At 56.6% G+C, this 22,097-nt stretch overlaps 1 protein-coding gene across 1 annotated transcript in view; it reads right to left on the minus strand.

Moving 5' to 3' along the window:
- Window positions 1-21,220, minus strand: part of pwp2 (PWP2 small subunit processome component) — a 22,304-nt gene extending 1,084 nt beyond the window's left edge. The window contains exons 1-18 of the mRNA XM_033033481.1: window positions 21,142-21,220; window positions 20,845-20,957; window positions 19,248-19,342; window positions 17,439-17,538; window positions 16,528-16,671; window positions 16,206-16,341; window positions 14,793-15,022; window positions 13,796-13,939; window positions 12,793-12,863; window positions 10,500-10,636; window positions 8,978-9,126; window positions 7,748-7,895; window positions 7,319-7,469; window positions 6,839-7,019; window positions 2,866-3,013; window positions 1,929-2,034; window positions 1,237-1,302; window positions 17-241 (exon numbers count right to left, since the gene is read on the minus strand). Of these exons, the coding sequence (XP_032889372.1) occupies window positions 17-241; window positions 1,237-1,302; window positions 1,929-2,034; window positions 2,866-3,013; window positions 6,839-7,019; window positions 7,319-7,469; window positions 7,748-7,895; window positions 8,978-9,126; window positions 10,500-10,636; window positions 12,793-12,863; window positions 13,796-13,939; window positions 14,793-15,022; window positions 16,206-16,341; window positions 16,528-16,671; window positions 17,439-17,538; window positions 19,248-19,342; window positions 20,845-20,957; window positions 21,142-21,159 (2,362 nt within the window). The 5' untranslated portion in view covers window positions 21,160-21,220. The remainder of the gene's footprint in view (window positions 1-16; window positions 242-1,236; window positions 1,303-1,928; window positions 2,035-2,865; window positions 3,014-6,838; window positions 7,020-7,318; window positions 7,470-7,747; window positions 7,896-8,977; window positions 9,127-10,499; window positions 10,637-12,792; window positions 12,864-13,795; window positions 13,940-14,792; window positions 15,023-16,205; window positions 16,342-16,527; window positions 16,672-17,438; window positions 17,539-19,247; window positions 19,343-20,844; window positions 20,958-21,141) is intronic.
- Window positions 21,221-22,097: the final 877 nt, after the last annotated feature.

Genomic DNA, 22,097 nt, shown 5'->3' on the forward strand with positions numbered 1-22,097 from the left:
CCCCCCCCCCACACACACTCACTGTCGGTGTGGGGAACCCCCTCCAACACCTCCAGCGTCAGCTTGTCCTCGTTGAGGCGGAAGGCCATGACGATGGCCACGGTGAAGTCGCCGCGTCTCAGCGCCCGCCGCACGCTGACCGGCGTCACCTCCTCGTCCAGGTCGTACGGGTCAAACACCACCGCCCCGTCCAGCGAGAAGACCAGCAGCCCCTCCGTGGTGGTGGCCGCCCAGCTCCTCCCTACAGACACACGGACAGTGAGGACGGACCTCCACTCTGTGTCTACCCCGCGCGGCCCCTGCCCTGGGAGTGTGTGACGGGACAGCGCCGGTGACCCGGGTTCAATCCCGACTACGGGCACTGTCTGTACGGAGTTTGCACGTTCTCCCCGTGACCTGCGTGGGCTTTCTCCGGGTGCTCCGCGTGCAGGTTTGTAGATTAACTGGCTTGGTGTAAATGTAAATTGTCCCCAGTGTGTGCGTAGAATAGTGTTAGTGTGCGGGGATCGCTGGTCAGCACAGGCTCGGTGGGCCGAAGGGCCTGTTTCCGCGCTGTATCTCTAAACTAAACTAAACTAAACACAAATACAGAGCAGTAACAAAATCAAGACTGCCATTGGCCGTTTACAACGATCAGTTATCAGATTAATATATCGCCAACTTTATCAACGATACACGCGATCTCCCCACGGCAACCAGCGTTGACGGACGGCCTCCGGAGTTCCCGTGGTCACCGCGTGTGTGTTCCCTCTCCAGGGACACGCGGGCACGGACGTGGGCCCAAAGAAGGGGCGGGCAGCCGACCCCGGTGTGGCTGTCGACAGCCCGCTGCCTGGACCCACGAACAGCCATCTTGGCCAGGCCCAGGAGCAGACCGACAGGGAGACCCCCCCCCCCCCCCGAGGAGGGACTCCCTTATAGAGACCTCCACTGGGGACCGCTCCCACCGTCAGGTGGTGACACAGAACGCCAGGGCGTGTCCGGACGGAAGACAAGGGCGATGAAGTGCAGAGTGAAGTATAGGAGCGGCCTGTAACCGTACGCGCCTCTCCACGTCACGTCACGGAACGGCACGCTGGGCATCTGGGAAAGGCGGCTCATGTTACGTGGGGCCGGCTCTCGGGGAGGGACCCGGGCCCTGGGAGTGTGTGACGGGGCAGTGTAGAGGGAGTTTCACTCTGTGCTTGGGCCAGCAGGGTCTCTGAGCTCGTGTTTGGTGACTGGTCGCTGCTTTACCTGTCGGCGAGAAGCGTAGGCAGGTGACTCGGATTTCCGGCTTGAAGTGGCGCAGGCTCATGTCACCTGGTGGGAGAGGACACGGTCAGTGTGGTCAGTGCGGCCGCAGCGAGGGGCCACATCCCCCGCCTGTGGCTACAAACACCCAACCCGGTTACCTTCACCACAAACCAACCCCCTCCCTCCCCTCTCCTCACACGATGATAGCAGGAGACCTCACCCCATGATGGTTTACACCGAACATAGACACAGAGTGCGGGTCAGGCAGCATCTGTGGAGAACATGGATAGGTGACGTTTCACAGAGTGCTGGAGTAACTCAGCGGGTCAGGCAGCATCTGTGGAGAACATGGATAGGTGACGTTTCACAGAGTGCTGGAGTAACTCAGCGGGACAGGCAGCATCACTGGAGAGAAGGAATGGGTGATGTTTCCGAAGAAGGGTCTCAACCTGAAACGCCCCAAAGAACAAAGGGTACCCGACCTGTGGGTGGTGGGTGGAACGATGAAGGAGCCGACGATATTTCAGGTGCCGTGTGGCGACTCCCTGCCTGCCTCAACCCCCGTCCCTTCCTCACGCCTAACATACTCCCCTCACCCATCTTCACCTTCCCTGCCCCTCCCCTCCACCCCCCCGACCCTTCACCCCCTCCCTCCCCCTCGACCCTTCACCCCCGCACCCCCCCCCCCTCACCTTTCTTCACCCCCGGGAGGGGCAGGGCCACTCCCTCTTCACCCGCCCCCTCGTCGATCAGCGCCACACTCCCAAACTCAGTCATCTTCCGGCGGTCCAGAAATTCCTGCAACAGAAGCACACAGTGTGTAAGTGTAAGTGTGTGTGTGTGTGTGTGTGTGTGTGTGTGTGTGTGTGTGTATGTAAATGTGTGTGTGTGTGTGTGTATGTATGTAAATGTGTGTGTGTGTGTGTGTATGTATGTAAATGTGTGTGTGTGTGTGTGTATGTATGTAAATGTGTGTGTGTGTGTGTGTGTGTGTGTGTGTGTATGTATGTAAATGTGTGTGTGTGTGTGTGTGTGTGTGTGTGTGTATGTGTGTGTATGTGTGTATGTAAATGGGTGTGTGTGTGTGTGTGAGAGTAAGTGCGAGTGTGTGCACGCGCGTGCATGTGTGTGAATGAGTGTGAGTGACACTGTGTGTGTGTGTGACCCATTCCCCAGTGTGGGTCAGTGCGAAGTTTAGTTTAGTTTAGAGATACAGTGCAGAACCAGGCCCTTCGGCCCATCGAGTCCGTGCCGACCAGCGATCCCCGCACAGTAACATTATCCCACACACTCTACGGACAATTTACAATTTTATCTAAGCCAATTAACCTATAAACCTGCACGTCTTTGGAGTGTGGGAGGAAACCGGAGCACCCGGAGAAAACCCACGCAGGTCACGGGGAGAACGTGCAAACTCCGCACAGACAGCACCCGTGGTCAGGATGGAACCCGGGTCTCTGGCGCTGTGAGGCAGCAGCTCTACCCGCTGCGCCACCGTGCCGCCCTGTGTGTGGGTCAGTGTGTGAGAGTCAGTGTGTGTGAGGGTCAGTGTGTGTGAGGGTCAGTGTGTGTGAGGGTCAGTGTGTGCGATGGTCGGTGTGTGGGTCAGTGTGTGGGTCAGTGTCTCACCTCCATGGCGTCCAGTGACAGGTTGCAGGATATTTCGAAGCTCTTGACGAGGATCTGTTCCTTCACGTTGTAGATACAGACGTAGCGGGATTGTCCCCCCGCCAGCACCCACCCACCGTCCGCAGAGTAGCACAACGTCGAGTACGCCCTGTGGTGGGGGTGGTCTCACAGTCAGCACTGGCCCGGGGATTCCCCCCCCTCCCGTGTAGACTGGCACCCCCACCCCTTCAGTATCCCCCCCACCATCCACAATGGGACCCACACCCTCACCTCCCTCTCCCTCTCCCCTGCCCTCAGCCCCCACCCCTCCTGTGCTCTCCCCCCTCTCTCTCCCTCCCCTCCCCTCTCCCCCCCTCTCCCTCCTCCCCCCTCTCCCTCCGCTCCCCCCTCTCTACCCCTCCCTTCCCCTCCCCGCTCCCTCCTCCCTCCCCCCCAGGTTTGATAAGGGTGCTCAAGGTAAAGGAGCCACTAGGAGGCAGCGACCACAACAAGATGAGTTTTAATCTGATTTGAGAGGGAGAAGGTGATATCGGATGTGTTGGTCTGGCAGCTGATCCAGGATGACTATGGAGGCATGAGGGAGGAGCTGGCCAAAGTTGACTGGAAAGGGACCCTAGCAGGGATGACGGGAGAAACGACAATGGCAGGAATTTCAGGGAATAATTCGGACAATGCAGGATATGATAAAAGAATGGGCCGACTGGGCTTGTATTCACTGGAATTTAGAAGGGTGAGAGGGGACCTCATAGAAACATATAAAATTCTTAAAGGATTGGACAGGCTAGATGCAGGAAACATGTTCCTCATGTTGTGGGAATCCAGAACCAGGGGTCATACAGTTTAAGAATAAGGGGTCGGCCATTTAGGAGTGAGATGAGAAGTTGAATAACTTGTTTGCATCAGTGTTCACAGTGGAAGACACCAGCAACGTGCCTGAAATTCCAGAGAGTCAGGGATGGAAACATGGAAAATAGGTGCAGGAGTAGGCCATTCGGCCCTTCGAGCTTGCACCATTCGCCATTCAATATGATCATGGCTGATCATCCAACTCAGCATCCTGTACCTGCCTTCTCTCCATACCCCCTGATCCCTTTAGCCACAAGGGCCACATCTAACTCCCTCTTAAATATAGCCAATGAACTGTGGCCTCAACTACCTTCTGTGGCAGAGAATTCCAGAGATTCACCACTCTCTGCGTGAATTTTTTTTTTCTCATCTCAGTCCTAAAAGATTTCCCCTTTATCCTTAAACTGTGACCCCTTGTTCTGGACTTCCCCAACATCGGGAACAATCTTCCTGCATCTAGCCTGTCCAACCCCTTAAGAATTTTGTAAGTTTCTATAAGATCCCCCCTCAATCTTCTTGGAAGTTAGTGGAGTGGCGATTAATAGGGACAAGGTGCTTGGGAAGCTGAATGGGCTGAAGGTGGATAAATCACCTGGACCAGATGGACTGCACCCTCAGGTTCTGGAAGAGGTGGCTGTAGAGATGGTGGAGGCATTGGTGGTGATATTTCAAAAATCACGAGTCAGGAGTGGACCCAGATGATTGGAAAATGACCAATATTACCCCGCTGCACAAGAAGGGAGCACAGCAGAATAGTGGGAACTATCGGCCGGTTAGTCTGACATCGGTGGTTGGTAAGAATTGAGAGTCCATTATAAAGGATGAGGTTACAGAGTTGGACTTGGACAGGTTTGGGAGAGTGGGCAGAGAGGTGGCAGATGGAATATAGTGTAGCAGAGTGTGGAGTTGTGCATTTAGGTAGCAAGAATAAAGGCGTAGAGTATTTTCCAAACGGGGAGAGAATCCAGAAAACGGAGGTGCAAAGGGATTTGGGAGCTGGTGCAGGATTCCCCAAAAAGTTAATCTGCAGTCGAATCGGTAGTAAAGAAAGCAAACTCAATGCTAGCATTTATTTCAAGAGGGCTTGTATAGGGTGATTTCACGAAAGGTCACTGGAGCGTAAATCCCCACTCACGTGACCGAAAATTTTAACTGGGGGACAAGCGTCACTTCCGGTACATGTTAGTGGATGGGAAAACACGCACTTTCACACCCGTTAAAAACATCGAAAACGGCCAGGTTTTGAGCTGTAATTTACTGAGCCGGTCGGGGTGACCGTGAGGAACAGCTACCTAAATTTACAGTCCAAAAAAAAGATAGAAACTAAGGTAAATACAAGAGCGAGCTGAAGGTGTAAATACAGCGGAAGTGCTAGCGGACTTTTTTCTTGGAGATTTAAAGATCCAAAATATCGGGAATTATCGCGTTTGCTCGCTGCATTTCATCAAAAGTGGCATTATTGACTTTGTTATCTTTATTCATTTGTTATATGAAAAGTATTAAAAGTTAGAAACCCATCAGTAAAATTGCTAAATCGCCCATGGATCTCGGGTGGGTTTTAACATGCAAAATGAAAACGCTTCTGAAGCTCCATTTACCATTTAAATAATCGTAAGCTTGCATCTCAGTAAAATTGATTTCCAAACGCATTGAGAGTTTACGATTATTTAAATGGTAAATGTAGCTTCAGAAGCGTTTTCATTTTGCATGTTAAAACCCACCCGAGATCCATGGGCGATTTTGCAATTTTACTGACGGGTTTCTAACTTTTAATACTTTTCATATAACAAATGAATAAAGATAAAACGTCAATAATGCCACTTTTGATGAAATGCAGCGAGCAAACGCGATAATTCCCGATATTTTGGATCTTTAAAGCTCCAAGAAAAAAGTCCGCTAGCACTTCCGCTGTATTTACACCTTCAGCTCCCTCTTGTATTTACCTTAGTTTCTATCTTTTTTTTGGACTGTAAATTTAGGTAGCTGTTCCTCACGGTCACCCCGACCGGCTCCGTTAATTGCAGCTCAAAACCTGGCCGTTTTCGATGTTTTTAACGGGTGTGAAAGTGCGTGTTTTCCCATCCACTAACATGTACCGGAAGTGACGCTTGTCCCCCAGTTAAAATTTTCGGTCACGTGAGTGGGGATTTACGCTCCAGTGACCTTTCGTGAAATCACCCTATACAAAAACAGGGATGTAATGCTGAGGGTACACAAAAGTGCCGGAGAAACTCAGCGGGTGCGGCAGCATCTATGGAGCGAAGGAAATAGGCAACGTTTCGGGACGAAACGTTGCCTATTTCCTTCGCTCCATAGATGCTGCCGCACCTGCTGAGTTTCTCCGGCACTTTTGTGTACCTTCGATTTTCCAGCATCTGCAGTTCCTTCTTGCACATGTAACGCTGAGGCTCTATAAGGCGCTGGTCAGGCCGCATTTGGAATATTGTGAGCCGTTTTGGGCCCCATATCTGAGGAAGGATGTGCTGGCTCTGTAGAGGGTCCAGAGGAGGTTTACAAGAATGATCCCAGGAATGAGCGGGTTAACCTATGATGAGCGTTTGTCGGCACTGGGCCTGTACTCGCTGGAGTTTAGAAGGATGAGGGGGGACTTCATTGAAACGTACAGAATAGTGAAAGGCTTGGATAGAGTGGACGTGGAGAGGATGTTTCCACTAGTGGGAGAGTCTAGGACCAGAGGTCGCAGCCTCAGAATTAAAGGATGTTCCTTTATGTGAGATGAGGAGAAATTTCTTTAGTCAGAGGGTGGTGAATCTGTGGAATTCTTTGCCACATACAGCTGTGGAGGCCAAGTCAGTGGATATTTTTAAGGCAGAGATAGATAGATTCTTGATTAGTGCGGGGGTCAGGGGTTATGGGGAGAAGGCAGGAGAATGGGGTTAGGAGGGAGACACAGATCAGCCATGATTTGGGTGGTCAGTTGTCCAGCGGTGTGGTGACAGAGTGGGTGGGGGCAGGGGGCGGTCAGTTGTCCACCCTGCCCGACAACTGACCACTCCCCATCCTAATGGCCTTATTCTACTCCCATCACTTATGACCTTGCTCCCCCCCCACCCGACTTCGGCTGAGTGCCTGGTCCCCCCCCCCCCGCTCCCCACCCCCCACTGACCTGCTCTTGGCCGAGTGCCGTGCGGTGATCTTGTCCAGCTCCCTGCGGCCGCCGTGCAGGTCGTGCTGCCCCTCGATGGAGCCGGTCTGGGCGGCGCGGGCGTGGTCCCACAGTGTGATGTGACCGTCCAGCGTGGCCACCGCCAGCTCCCCCCCGTCCGGCCTGAAGCTGACCGCCAGCCCTGGACAGCAGGAGGCAGCAGTGAGGGGGCGCCACGTATACCCCCATCCCCCCCCTCACACCACCCCCCCCCCCTCACACCACCCTCCCAACTCCCCCCGGCTCACCGCCTCCACTGTGTTGGAGGGGATAGAGGTGCGGGGAAGCATCATACTACACCCCCACCCCCTCCACACCCATCCCAACCCCACCCAGCCTAAAGCTCGCTGCCAGCCCTGGTCTCAGTCCCCCTCTCTGTACACTGTCCACGTGGGGGGAGGGGGGGGGGGGGGGGAAGGGTGCGGGGGGCTGTGAACTGACCATCAGCACTGAGCCGGAGAGTCTCCTTGGTCTTCCAGCTGTCCTGCATGTCCCACAGCTTGACCGTCTTGTCCCAGGACGCGCTGGCCAGGAGGCCCTGTGTCGGGCTGAAGCTCAGGCCACTCACCGGCCCCTCGTGTCCATCCAGCACCTGTGAATCCACCACACACTGGGTCAGGGAGATACAAGCACACACACACAGAGGCACACCAACACACACACACACACAGAGGTACACCAACACACACGCACCAACACACACAAACACACCAACACACACATACAGATGCACACGCATGCATCCTGACACCATACGCACATACGCGGCAAGCACACATCCACACGCGCGTGTACACACACACACACACACACACACACACACACACACGCATTCACACACAGGAGGGGGAGGAAGGATGTGCCACTTACATCGAGCAACCTGCCGCTCTGCATTGACCAGACAAACACTTGGAAGGAGTCGCGGGAGCCGGCACAGACGATCTCTCCGCTGGGGTCGAGGGCCAGGCAGGAGAACTGGGCCAGCCGCGGGGACGTGAACGTGCGGAAGTTCCTGTACCTGTAGTGGGGCACGAGGGGGGTGAGCACAACACTGACGTCCAACAATCACTGACGGGCAACGGGGCTCAGAGAACAACAACCATCTCCATTAGTGCAGGAGTCGGGGAGAAGACAGGAGAATGGGGTTAGGAGGGAGAGATAGATCAGCCATGATTGAATGGGGGAGTAGGCTCGATGGGCCAAATGGCCTAATTCTGCTCCTATCATGCATGACCTAACCAGACAGTTACATCCATCTGCTGCTCTGCATGGAGCAGACAAACACTGAAGTGTACAGTCTCATGGTTATATTGTAGGTGGACAAAAATGCTGGAGAAACTCAGCGGGTGAGGGCAGCATCTATGGAGAGAAGGAATAGGTGACGGTTCGGGTCGAGACCCTTCTTCAGACTGATGTGGGGTGGGGTGGGTGCGGGAAGAAGAAAGGAAGAGGCGGAGACAGTGGGCTGTGGGAGAGCTGGGAAGGGGAGGGGAAGGAGGGAGAAAGCAGGGACTACCTGAAATTGGAGGTCAATGTTCATACCGCTGGGATGTAAACTGCCCAAGCGAATGTGGGGGCTTTGGAGAGGGTGCAGGGGAGGCTCACCAGAACACTGCCGGGATTAGAGAGGGTCAGCTACAAGGAGAGGGTGGAGGGGCTTGGATTGGTCTGTCTGGAACGCTGCAGACTGAGGGGAGACCTGATAGATGTTTATAAAACCATGAGAGACACAGATGCGGTAGACACTCAGAACATTGTTTCCCCCTGAAAGTGGAAATGTCAAAGACTAGAGGGCGCAGCTTTAAGGTGAGAGGGGCAGTCTGAAGGAGTTGTGCAGGGCAGGGTTTTTTTTTACACAGAGGGGGGTGGGTGGCTGGAACGCGTTGCCGGGGGTGGTGGTGGAGGCAGATACGATAGTGGTGTTTAAGAGGCAGGTGCGTGGCTATGCAGGCAATGGAGGGATACGGATCACGTGCGGACAAGTGGTGGGGGTGGGGAGGGACAGAGGCAGCGAGTGGTCAAGGAAGGGCGTGGTCAGTGCGGGGAGTGAGCGGTCAGGGTAGGGCCGTGTCCGAGCCCCGTGGCCGTGGCCAGACCCACCTGTGAAGGTCGAAGGCGCGCACGGTGCCGTCCAGCGAGGCGCTGACCACCACGTAGCCGGTGGCGTTGAAGGTGACGGCGGTGACGCCGCTGCTGTGGTCAGTGAAGGTGACCGTACACAGACCGCTGCGGGTGTTCCACACCTTCACCTGCGGGAGAGACTGTCACTGGACCGCCGGACAACTCACCACCCCACACCCACACACTGCTGGACAACTGACCACCCCACACCCACACACTGCTGGACAACTGACCACCCCACACCCACACACTGCTGGACAACTGACCACCCCACACCCACACACTGCTGGACAACTGACCACCCCACACCCACACACTGCTGGACAACTGACCACCCCACCCCCACACTGCTGGACAACTGACCACCCCACACTGCTGGACAACTGACCACCCCACCCCCACACTGCTGGACAACTGACCGCCCCACCCCCACAGCACTGGACAACTGACCACCCCACACCCACACTGCTGGACAACTGACCACCCCACACCCACACTGCTGGACAACTGACCACCCCACCCCCACACTGCTGGACAACTGACCACCCCCACACTGCTGGACAACTGACCACCCCACACCCCCACCCACTGCTGGACAACTGACCACCCCACACACACACACACTGCTGGACAACTGACCACCCCACACACACACACACTGCTGGACAACTGACCACCCCACCCCCACCCCCACACACTGCTGGACAACTGACCACCCCACCCCCACAGCACTGGACAACTAACCACCCCCCACACTGCTGGACAACTGACCACCCCACGCCCACACACTGCTGGACAACTGACCACCCCACACCCACAGCACTGGACAACTGACCACCCCACCCTGCTGGACAACTGACCACCCCACACACACTGCTGGACAACTGACCACCCCACACACACACACTGCTGGACAACTGACCACCCCACACTGCTGGACAACTGACCACCCCACCCCCACACACTGCTGGACAACTGACCACCCCACACCCACTCTATCACTGATCTGCCAGACAACTGACCACCCCTCCCCAGCCCCCCAGACACAACCCACTCCACAGGATCACTAGACAACTGTGCGGGGGGAGAGGGTGAGGGAAGGGGATGGGAGGTGTGGGAAGGGAGGAGATGATGGAGGGTAGGTGTGGGGTGGGGGAGGGAGAGGAGGTGTGGGGTGGGGGGGATAGTGTGGGGTGAGGGGTGGGGTAGTGTGGGGTGGGGAGGGAGGGGGAGGTGTGGGGTGGGGGGGGGAGGGGAGGGGTGGGGTGGGGGGGGAGGTGTGGGGTGGGGGAGGTGTGGGGTGGGTGGGGGAGGGGAGGGGCAGTGGAGGTGTGGGGTGGGTGGGGGGATAGTGTGGGGTGGGGAGGGAGGGGGAGGTGTGGGGTGGGGGGGATGGGGGATAGTGTGGGGTGAGGGGGGGTAGGTGTGGGGTGGGTGGGGGAGGGGAGGGGGAGTGGAGATGTGGGCAGGGAGTGGAGGGGAGAGTTTCCGAGCGACTCACCTTGCCGTCGTCTCCACCTGTGACGATGTACTGGGCGTCGGGGGAGTAGGAGAGGGCGACCATGTTGTCGAAGTGACCTTGTTGCTTCATCACGTAGCTCTCACTCTGCCACTCCCACACCAGCAGCTGCCCGAGGCCTGGACACAGAGAGGTGGACACTAGTCCCACCTGCCCACATCGGCCAACATGCCCCATCTACACTAGTCCCACCCCGACCAACATGCCCCATCTACACTAGTCCCACCCCCGACCAACATGCCCCTTCTACACTAGTCCCACCCCGACCAACATGCCCCATCTACACTAGTCCCACCCCGACCAACATGCCCCATCTACACTAGTCCCACCCCGACCAAACATGCCCCATCTACACTAGTCCCACCCCGACCAACATGCCCCACCTACACTAGTCCCACCCCGACCAACATGCCCCATCTACACTAGTCCCACCCCGACCAACATGCCCCACCTACACTAGTCCCACCCCGACCAACATGCCCCATCTACACTAGTCCCACCCCGACCAACATGCCCCGTCTACACTAGTCCCACCCCGACCAACATGCCCCATCTACACTAGTCCCACCCCGACCAACATGCCCCATCTACACTAGTCCCACCCCGACCAACATGCCCCATCTACACTAGTCCCACCCCGACCAACATGCCCCATCTACACTAGTCCCACCCCGACCAACATGCCCCATCTACACTAGTCCCACCTGCCTGTGTTTGGTCCATATCCCTCTGAACCTGTCCTATCCATGTACCTGTCCAATGATTCTTAAACGTTGTGGAAAGAGCTGCCTCAACTACCTCCTCCTTCACACCCCGTGTGTGAGACACATCACCCCTCTGATTCCCTCCTCACCGTAAACCTACATCCCCTAGTTCTCGATTCACCTAATCTGGGTAAAAGACTTTGTGCATCTATCCGATCTATGCCAGACCCCACCCAGGTTAAAGCAACCACCCCCCCCCCTTCCCCTGTAACAACCCCACTCCAGAGAGAAATCCCCCCTCCCCCCTCCCTACAGCCGACAGCAACACGTTCTCCTTGTGACACTGAAGCCTGAACATACAAATCATCCAAGAGGATTTGCAGCACTGTGTGCGGTTCTGGTTGGCCAAGCCACAGCAAGATGGACACAGAATGCTGGAGTAACTCAACGGGTGAGGCAGCTTCTCAAACACGTGACGTTTCAGGGCCAGACCCTTCTTCCGACTTCTCCAGAGTTGCTGCCTCACCTGCCGAGTTACTCCAGCATGTTGTGTCTACCTTCGACTTAAACCAGCGTCTGCAGTTCCTTCCAACAGAAAGGATGACATGAAGTTGGAAAGGGGTGCAGGAGAGGCTGACCAGGATGTTACCTGGTCTTGCGGGCTGGAGTTACAGGGACAGACTGGGACTTTATCCTTTGGAGCGTAGGGTCAGAGGCTGATGGGTGAACATCATACAGCAGGGGGTGGGCAACCTTGTTCTGTATAGGGGCCGGGACGCACGTGTGTGAGCGGATGGCGGGCCACATCTATCACGTGTACACACGGATCCCGCCCCGGATAGCGGGCATCAAATCACGTGTTCACAGCAGGTTAGACAAAAATGCTGGAGAAACTCAGCGGGTGAGGCAGCCTCGTGCAATCCTCGCATGTCTCACCCGCTGAGTTCCTCCAGCATTTTTTGTCTACCTTCGATTTTTCCAGCATCTGCAGTTCTTTCTTAAACGTGTTCACAGAAGGTGCGCGCCCGTGCCGGTGGCTTTGCGCAGGATGCGGTACGGCCAGAGCTCGGCGCTCGCTCAGCGGGCCGGATGATTACGGGTTACGGGCCGCATTCGGCCCGGGGGCCGTGGGTCGCCGACCCCTGCTATAGGGGGATGAATAAAATGAACACTCACTGTCTTTTTCTAAAGGATTCTAAAACCAGACGGCTCAGGCTCAAGGTGAGAGGGGAGAGATTTACAAGAGACCTCAGGGGCAACCTGTTCACTCAGAGGGTGGTCCGTGCCTGGAACGAGCTGCCAGGGGAGGCTGCGGAACAGGGTACCATTATGATTTTTAATAGACGCTTGGACAGATATATGGATAGGATGTGAAGGAAACAACTGCAGATGCTGGTTTAAATCGAAGACAGACACAAAACGCTGGAGTAACTCAGCGGGACAGGCAGCGTCTCTGGAGAGAAGGGATGGGCGACGTTTCGTGGGTCGAGACCCTTCTTCAGACTTCCTCAGGGGGAGAACGTGCAAACTCCACACAGACAGGCAGAAGGAGCAGGGTGGCGACAACTCACCTGCACAGCCGAACGCAATCCAGTCACCAGAGCTGTTGATGGAGATCGACTCAATGCTCTGATCTGAAATACTGGAGACAGAGCGACTTAGAACGTGGCACAGAATAGTAATAGACCCTTCGGCCCACAATATCTGTGCTGGACATGATGCCAAGACCAACTCCTCTCTGCCTGCACGTGATCCTATCCCTCCCCTCCGTATCCACGCGCCTGTCCAACAGCCTCTTAAACCCCACTATGGTATCTGCCTCCACCACCCCCCCTGGCAGCGCGTTCCAGGCACCCACCACCCTCTGTGTAAAACACTTGCCCCGCACATCTCCTTTAGACTTTGCCCCTCTCACCTTAAAGCAAGGGTTCCCAAACTGGGGTAAATTTACCCACAGGGGGTAAGTGTGTTGATTCTGGATGTGTACATATTTGTTCTCATTGGCTGACTGTGTTTGGTTCTGGTACACCGGTATCTGTACATCATTTTTCAAACACTTTTTCTCACAGAGAGTGGTGAGTCTGTGGAATTCTCTGCCTCAGAGGGAGGTGGAGGCAGGTTCTCTGGATACTTTCAAGAGAGAGCTAGATAGGGCTCTTAAAGATAGCGGAGTCAGGGTATATGGGGTGAAGGCAGAAACAGGGGGGTTACTGATTGGGGATGATGAGCCATTGAATGGCGGTGCTGGCTCGAAGGGCTGAATGGCCTACTCCTGCACCTATTGTCTACTGCCTTCTGTACCGCCCCGTCGACTTGTGACGCCACTTTTAGGGTGCAGTAGGCTTGCACCCCAAGATGACCCACGGCATGACCCTACACCCGACCCCCCCCCCCCTCCCCATCACCTACTCCCGAGACAAGAGCAACGTCCTGCCCCCCCCCCCCCAAGCCCAACCCGTCCCCGACACCCACCCCCCCCAAGCCCAACCCGTCCCCGACACCCACCCCCACCCCGCCCCGAGACAGATCCACGTCCTGCCGCCCCCCCCCCCACTGCGGGAGCCCCTCCCCCACCTGAGGGAGTGGATGAGGTTGACGTCGGGCATGTCGTGGAGGTGGAAGTTGCCGTTGGCAAAGCCGGTGACCAGCAGGTGGTTGCCCCGGTGATAGGCGGCCGCGGTCAGCTCGTTAAAGTCCCCCTCCTTGTTGAAGAAATGCCTGATGGGTAGAGAACGGCACCGTGCGTGTGGGTCAGTGTTACACGTGTGGGTCAGTGTTACACGTGTGGGTCAATGTTACACGTGTGGGTCAGTTACACTTGTGGGTCAGTTACACATGTGTGGGTCAGTTACACGTGTGGGTCAGTGTTACACATGTGGGTCAGTTACACGTGTGGGTCAGTTACACGTGTGGGTCAGTGTTACACGTGTGGGTCAGTGTTACACGTGTGGGTCAGTTACACACGTGTGGGTCAGTTACACACGTGTGGGTCAGTTACACGTGTGGGTCAGTTACACGTGTGGGTCAGTTACACATGTGTGGGTCAGTTACACATGTGTGGGTCAGTTACCCATGTGGGTCAGTTACACATGTGGGTCAATGTTACACTTGTGGGTCAGCGAGATATAGGCTAGATGGGGTGGGGGGGGTGGCCAGACTCGGAAGACGGGTGGGGGGGGGCTTGTGGGGGGGGGGGGGCTTGTGGGGGGGAGTTCCGAGGGGTCGGGAGAGCGAGCGAGACTAGGATGGCAGGATCTGGTAGAAAGAGCAAACAGGCAGATGTGGGGGGGGGGGGAGGTAAGGGAAGAGATCACCAGGAGAGGGGGAGGGAGGGAGAGGGGTGGTCAGGGTCAGGAACATGGGGTGGGAGGATGACGGCAGGAGAGGGTGGGGGGAGGAGGAGGAAAAGTCGGGGCAGGGAGGGATGTTGAAGACAGGGGGCATGAGGGCAAGAGAAGGAACTGGTGAGGGAGAGGGGGAGATGAGCCAATTGGGGAACGGCAGGCGGATGATAGGAAGGGAGGGAGCTGTGACGATTGCCGCGTGTGTGGGCGGTGCGGTGAGCACCCACCTGCCGGTCCTGGTGTACTTGACCTTGCCTCCTTGCTGGTTCTGGTTCTGCGGCTCCACTTTCCCCCGCACCACGCCGGGCTTGGGCTGCAGCTCGGCCCCTCCCACGCCGGCGACGGTGGGCCCCTTGTCCCGGCCCCCACCCACCGGGACCACCGGCAGCAACAGACCCTCGGGGTCAGTGTCACATTCCCACACGCACAATGTTGCATCACGGCTCAGCGTGTAGACCTGCAGCGGGGCACACGCGTCACGTTACACACACACGTCACGTTACAAACATGCACACACGTCACGTTACACACACGCGTCACGTTGCACACACGCACACGCGTCCATTACACACGCACACGCGTCACGTTACACACACGCGTCACGTTACACACATGCACACACGTCACTTTACACACACGCGTCACGTTGCACACACGTCCATTACACACGCACACGCGTCACGTTACACACACGCGTCACGTTACACACACACGCGTCACGTTACACACACACGCGTCACGTTACGTTACACACACACATACACGCAGGACACGGACACTCACACGTCATGCTACACACGGACACACACGCGTCACGCTACACACGGACACACCGGGACAGAGACACAGACATAGACACACACACACACAACAAAGACAGACACAGACACACAAAGATATCCCGTTCACAAAGCCACGCTGACTTGGGCCTGTTTTATCGTGGTTTGGAGGGATATGGGCAAACGCAGGCAGGTTGGACTAGTATAGCTGGGACATGTTGGCCGGTGTGGGCAAGTTGGGCTGAAGGGCCTGTTTCCGTGCTGTATCACTCTATGACTCCAGAGAAAACAATCCAAGTTTGTCTGACCACTTGTCTGAAGAAGGGTCTGACCCGAAAAGTCACCCATTCCTTCTCTCCAGAGATGCTGCCTGTCCCGCTGAGTTACTCCAGCTTTTTGTGTCTACTTTTGAATGAGCAATCTCTGGAGCCAAATCAAGGACACTTATCAAACCAGAGAAAACAGTCCATGGTGCTGAGGGATTTAGTTTAGAGATATAGCATGGAAACAGGCCCTTCGGCCCATCGATTCCGCGCCGACCAGCGATCCCCGCACACTAACACTATCCTACATACACTGGGGGCAATTTACAATTGTACTAAGCCAATTAACCTACAAACCTGCACATCTTTGGAGTGTGGGAGGAAACTGGAGCACCCGGCGTAAACCTGCGCAGGTCATGGGGAGAACCTGCAAACTCCACACAGACAGCGCCCGCAGTCGGGATGGAACCTGGGTCTCTGGCGCTGTGAGGCAGCAGCTCTACCCGCTGCGCCACAGTGGTGCCCTGTTGATGTAGATGGAGGGGCAGGGACACGGGGAGGGGCCGGGACGCGGGTGGACGGATCCACAGCTACTTACATCCAGGCTGCCGGCTTCAAAGAAGCAGCCGACAATGGCGTCCTTGTGGCCCCCGAGTGAGTAGTAGATGAGGTTTGTCCATCGCTCCGCCCCGAACACCCAGGTACTGCTGTCCTTGCTCCCAACCGCAAAGCACCTGTAACAACGGCACCGGGAGTGTGGGATGAGGGGTGTGGGGGAGGGGGATGGGTGGGGGAGGGGTGAGGGAGGGGCAGGCAATGCAGGTCCTCAGCACGGGGGGGAGGGCGGGCAGGGGTGAAGGGGCGCCGTAACTGTGTGTGGGGGGGGGGGTGGGGATGTGGGAGATGGGGGGGTGCCGTACTTGGAGTCGTCAGTCCAGGCGATGCAGGTGGTCTCATCGTAGGGGCCGTAGTAGGTCTTGTCCAGTGAGAAGGGGTTGAAGTGGCGGCCCTGGCCCGGCGCGTGATACATCAGCACCACATTCTCCTTGGTCACCACAAACTTCCTGAACAACAACAAACCTTGCTTTAGAGGGAGGGGGAGCAGGGTGGGGCTGGGAGGGGGGGATGGGAGAGGGTGAGAGGGGAGGAGGGGAGTGAGGTGAGGGGAGGGGGGTGAGGGGAGGGTTAAGGGGGGTGAGTGGGGGAGTGAGGGGAGGTGAGTGGGTGGGGGGTGAGGGGAGGGGGGTGAGGGGAGGGGCTTGTGAGGTGGGGGGGTGAGGGGAGGGGGGGTGAGGTGAGGGGAGGGGGTTGAGGGGAGGGGTGAGAAGGGGAGGTGGGGGTATAGGGAGGGGGAGGGGGTTGTGAGGTGGGGGGGTGAGGAGGGGGGTGAAGAGTGGGGGGGGTGAGGGGAGGGGGGGGAGGGGAGGGGAGGGGGGGGTGTGAGGTGGGGGGTGAGGGGGGGGTGTGAGGTGGGGGGGTGAGGGGAGGGGGGGTGAGGGAGGGGTGAGAGGGGGAGGTGGGGGTATAGGGAGGGGGTTGTGAGGTGGGGGGGTGAGGGGAGGGGGGGTGAGGGGAGGGGTGAGAGGGGGAGGTGGGGGTATAGGGAGGGGGTTGTGAGGTGGGGGGGTGAAGAGTGGGGGGGTGAGGGGAGGGGGTGAGGGGAGGGGAGGGGGGGGTGTGAGGTGGGGGGGTGAGGGGAGGGGGGGGTGAGAGGGGGAGGTGGGGGTATAGGGAGGGGGTTGTGAGGTGGGGGGGTGAGGAGGGGGGTGAAGAGTGGGGAGGGGTGAGGGGAAGGGGGGGAGGTGAGGAGGAGGGGGGAGGTGAGGCTTACCTGCCGTCGGGGGAGAAGGCGACACTGTGGACAGGTGAGTGGAAGTTGAAGTGATGCAGGGCTGCCCGTCGCAGGAGACTGACCAGCAGCGCCACTCCGTCTGTGGGGCCCGGACACGAGGTCAGGGGAGGCGAGAGAGGTTTAGTTTAGAGATACAGCACGGAAACAGGCCCTTCGGCCCACTGAGTCTGCGCCGACCAGCCATCCCCGCACATTAACACTATCCTACACGAACCAGGGACAATTTACATTTACACCAAGCCAATTAACCCACAAATGATGCACTTCTTTGGAGTGTGGGAGAAAACCGGAGCACGAAGGGAAAACCCACACAGGTCACGGGGAGAACGTACAAACTCCATACAGACAGCACCCGTAGTCGGGATGGAACCCGGGTCTCTGGCGCTGTTAGGCAGCAGCTCTGCCCGCTGCGCCACCGTGACGCCCGTTTTATCGTTTTATTATCATATCTCTTGAAGTGGAACAATTACATTCTTACTGGCAGCAAAACATCAGACATGGACCTGGAGTATTGTCTGCAGTTTTAGTCCCCTAAAGAGGAAAGACATTCTTGCTATTGAGGGAGTGCAGCGTAGGTTTACAAAGGTTAATTCCCGGGATGGCGGGACTGTCATATGCTGAGAGAATGGGCTTGTATACACTGGAGTTTAGAAGGATGAGAGGTTATCTTATTGAAACATATAAGATTATTAATGGTTTGGACATGCTAGAGGCAGGAAACATGTTCCCAATGTTGGGGGGAGTCCAGAACCAGGGGCCACAGTTTAAGAATAAGGGGTAAGCCGTTTAGAACGGAGACAAGGAAACACTTTTTCACACAGAGAGTTGTGAGTCTGTGGAATTCTCTGCCTCAGTGGGCAGTGGAGGCCGGTTCTATGGATGCTTTCAAGAGAGCTAGATAGGGCTCTTAAAGATAGCAGAGTCAGGGGATACGGGGAGAAGGCAGGAACGGGGTACTGATTGGGGATGATCAGCCATGATCACATTGAATGGCGGTGCTGGCTCGAAGGGCCGAATGGCCTACTCCTGCACCTATTGTCTATTGTGTATGTAAACACAGGACTCTGTTCACCTGTAATAAACAACAAAGTCTCACAGTTCACCCTCGTATTTTTGATCCTCTTTATATGGATTTTGGTAAAAACGACGGACTGTCACCACCAGGGGGGCAGCCAATGGCATCCCCGGCCCACACAGCCTCTCCCAGCCGGACACACCGCCCCCACCGCCTGTGTTGCTGTAGACAGTCTGAACAAGCCCCTCGACCAGAAACGTCACCCATTCCTTCTCTCCAGAGATGCTGACTGTCTCGCTGAGTTACTCCAGCATTCTGTGTCTACCTTCGGTGTAAACCGGCAAATGCAGTTTCTCAGATAGACACAAAATGCTGGAGTAACTCAGTGGGACAGGCAGCATCTCTGGAGAGAAGGAATGGGTGACGTTGCGTGGCGAGACCATTCTTCAGACTGATGTCGGGGAGAGGGTGGGGGTAGGGAGAGGGGGAGGGGAGGGTAGAGGAGAGGCAGCGGTAAGATGAGAGAGGGGGTGAGAGATGGGGAGAGGGGGGGGTGGATGGGGGAAGGGGGGTGGGTGAGGAGGGGATGGGTGGGTTAAGAGAGGAGAGTACCTGGGTGTGGGGAGGGGAGGATGGGAGGGGTGTGGGTGAGGGGAGGGGTGTGGGGGAGGGGGGGAGGTGGGGGTGAGAGGTAGGGGGGAGGGGTGAGGGGGTATGGGGAGGGGTGTGGGGGTAGGGAAGGGTGTGGGGGGAGGGGAGGGGGGACGTGCTACCTTCATCGACGAGGATGGCCAAATGGCCGTTGGGCGACTGACCCACACACACGATGTTGCGGTTCAGGGCGAACGGCAGAGTCTCTGCCTTGTTGCTGCGGGAACAGAGAATCAGAGAAAGTGCTGGATGGATCTGGCCTCTTCCCCCTCCCCAGGTCATCCCGGCTCAAAGCTCCAAGCACCCCCCCCCCCCCAGACCCCCTGGTGTGGGAGGGGCGGTGCTGAGGGAGGGAGACACGGCATGAAAGAACACTGAAACATGCCTTTCGGCCCAACTCGTCCATGCTGACCATTGAACTCCGGAGAACTCGGAGGAAACCCACATGGTCACGGGGAGAACGTGCTCACTCCGTACAAACAGCACCCGAGGTCAGGATCTCTGACACTGTCAGAACTGTTTCTTCCCAGCTGTTATCAGACAATTGAACCATCCTATCATTAAAGATAGACATAAAAAGCTGGAGTAACTCAGCGGGACAGGCAGCATCTCTGGAGAGAAGGAATGGGTGACGTTTCGGGTTGAGACCCTTCTTCACTATCGCTAACTAGAGAGTGGTCCTAACCTCCCACCTACCTCATTGGAGACCCTCGGACTAACTTTATGAAGAAACTGCAGATGCACAGCTGTGTCACTGGGTTACCGCATCTGCCTCAACTACCTCCTCTAGCAGCTTCCACTAAGTTACTCCAGCACTTTGTGTTTGTTCTCGGTGTAAACCAGCATCTGCAGTTCCTTTCCAGCTCATCCCATTGCGCACCACCCTGTACGTGCTGTAGCCTAGATCAGCCGCGATCACATTGAATGGCGGTGCTGGTTTGAAGGGCCGAATGGCCTACTCTTGCACCTATTGTCTATGGTTCTACATTTGAGCTGCAGGTCCTGAAATCAGCTCCCGGCTGCTGCAGCCGCGATGCCCTGGTGATTCACCGGCCGCTCCGGGCACTTACTTCCAGTCTGTCCCCGCACCGTCCCTGACTGACCCCCCCCCCCTCCTCCCCCAACCCCTGGGACAGTGTCTGACTGCCCCCCACCACCATAGATTACAAAACCTACACCAAACCCAAACCAATTAGGAGCAGACGAGGGCATTCGACCCAATTTGTGATCCCAGCTACAAAGACAGATGTGTACAGCAATTCGTTCTTCCCCCGCACAATGAAAGCATGGAATAATCTCCACCCAACTATAGTTACCCAACCAGGTGCAACTACATTTAAAGTAGCTCTTTCTTCCCAATAACCCTTTCTGGCTTAAGCCCTCCCTTCACCACCTCCACTTTAAATTCAATTTGGAATATTTTGGAGGACCAAGAAACCAAGAACCCCCCCACCACCCGGGACAGTGTCTAGACCCCACCCCCCCCCCACCCCCTGGGACAGTGTCTAGACCCCCCTCCCCACCCGGGACAGTGTCTAGACCCCCCTCCCCACCCGGGACAGTGTCTAGACCCCCCCTGGACAATGTCTAGACCCCCCCTGGACAGTGTCTAGACCCCCCTCCCCACCCGGGACAGTGTCTAGAGCCCCCTCCCCACCCGGGACAGTGTCTAGACCCCCCACCCCCTGGGACAGTGTCTAGACCCCCCTCACCACTCACTTCTTCAGGTCGAAGGCGGACAGCCGGTTGCCGACGGGGCTGAGAACCGAGTTGCCGTCTGGGGTGAAGGTGAGGTCCCCGCGCCGGTAAACCGTGCCCAGCAGGTTGGAGAACTGGGGGGGAGACAGTGAGTTAGTGAGTGATGGGGAGGAGGGGAGAGGGGAGGGGGGGTGCGACTGAGGGTGAGTTTGGGGGTTCTGAGGGCGGGCGGGGGGATCCATGGGCCAGGGGTTGGGGGGCGAGGAGTCAGAGTTAGGGGGGTTCAGGGGGGGGGTTTGAGGAGGTTCCCGCGCTCACCCTGAAAGCGAACTTCATCCCGGCGCCCGCGTGCGGCTCCCAGCCCAGCACTTCCGCCCGTCTCCTCCTCAGCGGCACTTCCGCCCGTCTCCTCCTCAGCGGCACTTCCGCCCGTCTCCTCCTCAGCGGCACTTCCGCCCGTCTCCTCCTCAGCGGCACTTCCGCCCCGCACTGTGGGCAGTCACTTCCGCCCCGCACTGTGGGCAGTCACTTCCGCCCCGCACTGTGGGCAGTCACTTCCGCCCCGCCCTGTCACTGTCAGTTCTATCTATCTGTCTATCTCTGCCTTAAAAATATCCACTGACTTGTGGCCTCCACCACCGTCTGTAGCAAAGAACCCCACAGATTCACCACCCTCTGTCTAAAGAAATGTCTCCTCATCTCCTTCCTAAAGGAATGTCCTTTAATCCTGAGGCTGTGCCCTCTGGTCCTAGACTCTCCCACTAGTGGAAACATCCTCTCCACATCCACTCTATCCGGGCCTTTCACTATTCTGTAAATTTCAATGAGATTACCCCTCATCCTTCTGGTCTCCAGCGAGTACAGGCCCAGTGCCGACAAACGCTCATCATATGTTAACCCACTCATTCCCGGGATCGTTCGTGTAAACCTCCTCTGGACCCTCTCCAGAGCCAGCACATCCTTCCCCAGATAGCACAAGCAGCCGCTTTACTCAATAACCAAAAGTCTGCAGCCTCATTTTGCTCTGGTATTTTATTTCATTCACATGTTTAAACTGTAATGTTTTATTATTAATGTTTAATGTTTTACGTGTCATTCCGAAGTGTTACTGTGTGTGATATCGTTACTTGCGGGCGGAGCACCAAGGCAAAACCAAGGCAAATTCCTTGTATGTGTACAATGGCCGATAAACTTATTAATTCATATGGGGCCCAAAACTGCTCACAGTATTCCAAATGCGGCCTGACCAGCACCTTATAGAGCTTGATCATTAC

This window comes from Amblyraja radiata, chromosome 14 (assembly GCF_010909765.2).
Source record: "Amblyraja radiata isolate CabotCenter1 chromosome 14, sAmbRad1.1.pri, whole genome shotgun sequence".
NCBI classification, from domain to species: domain Eukaryota; kingdom Metazoa; phylum Chordata; class Chondrichthyes; order Rajiformes; family Rajidae; genus Amblyraja; species Amblyraja radiata.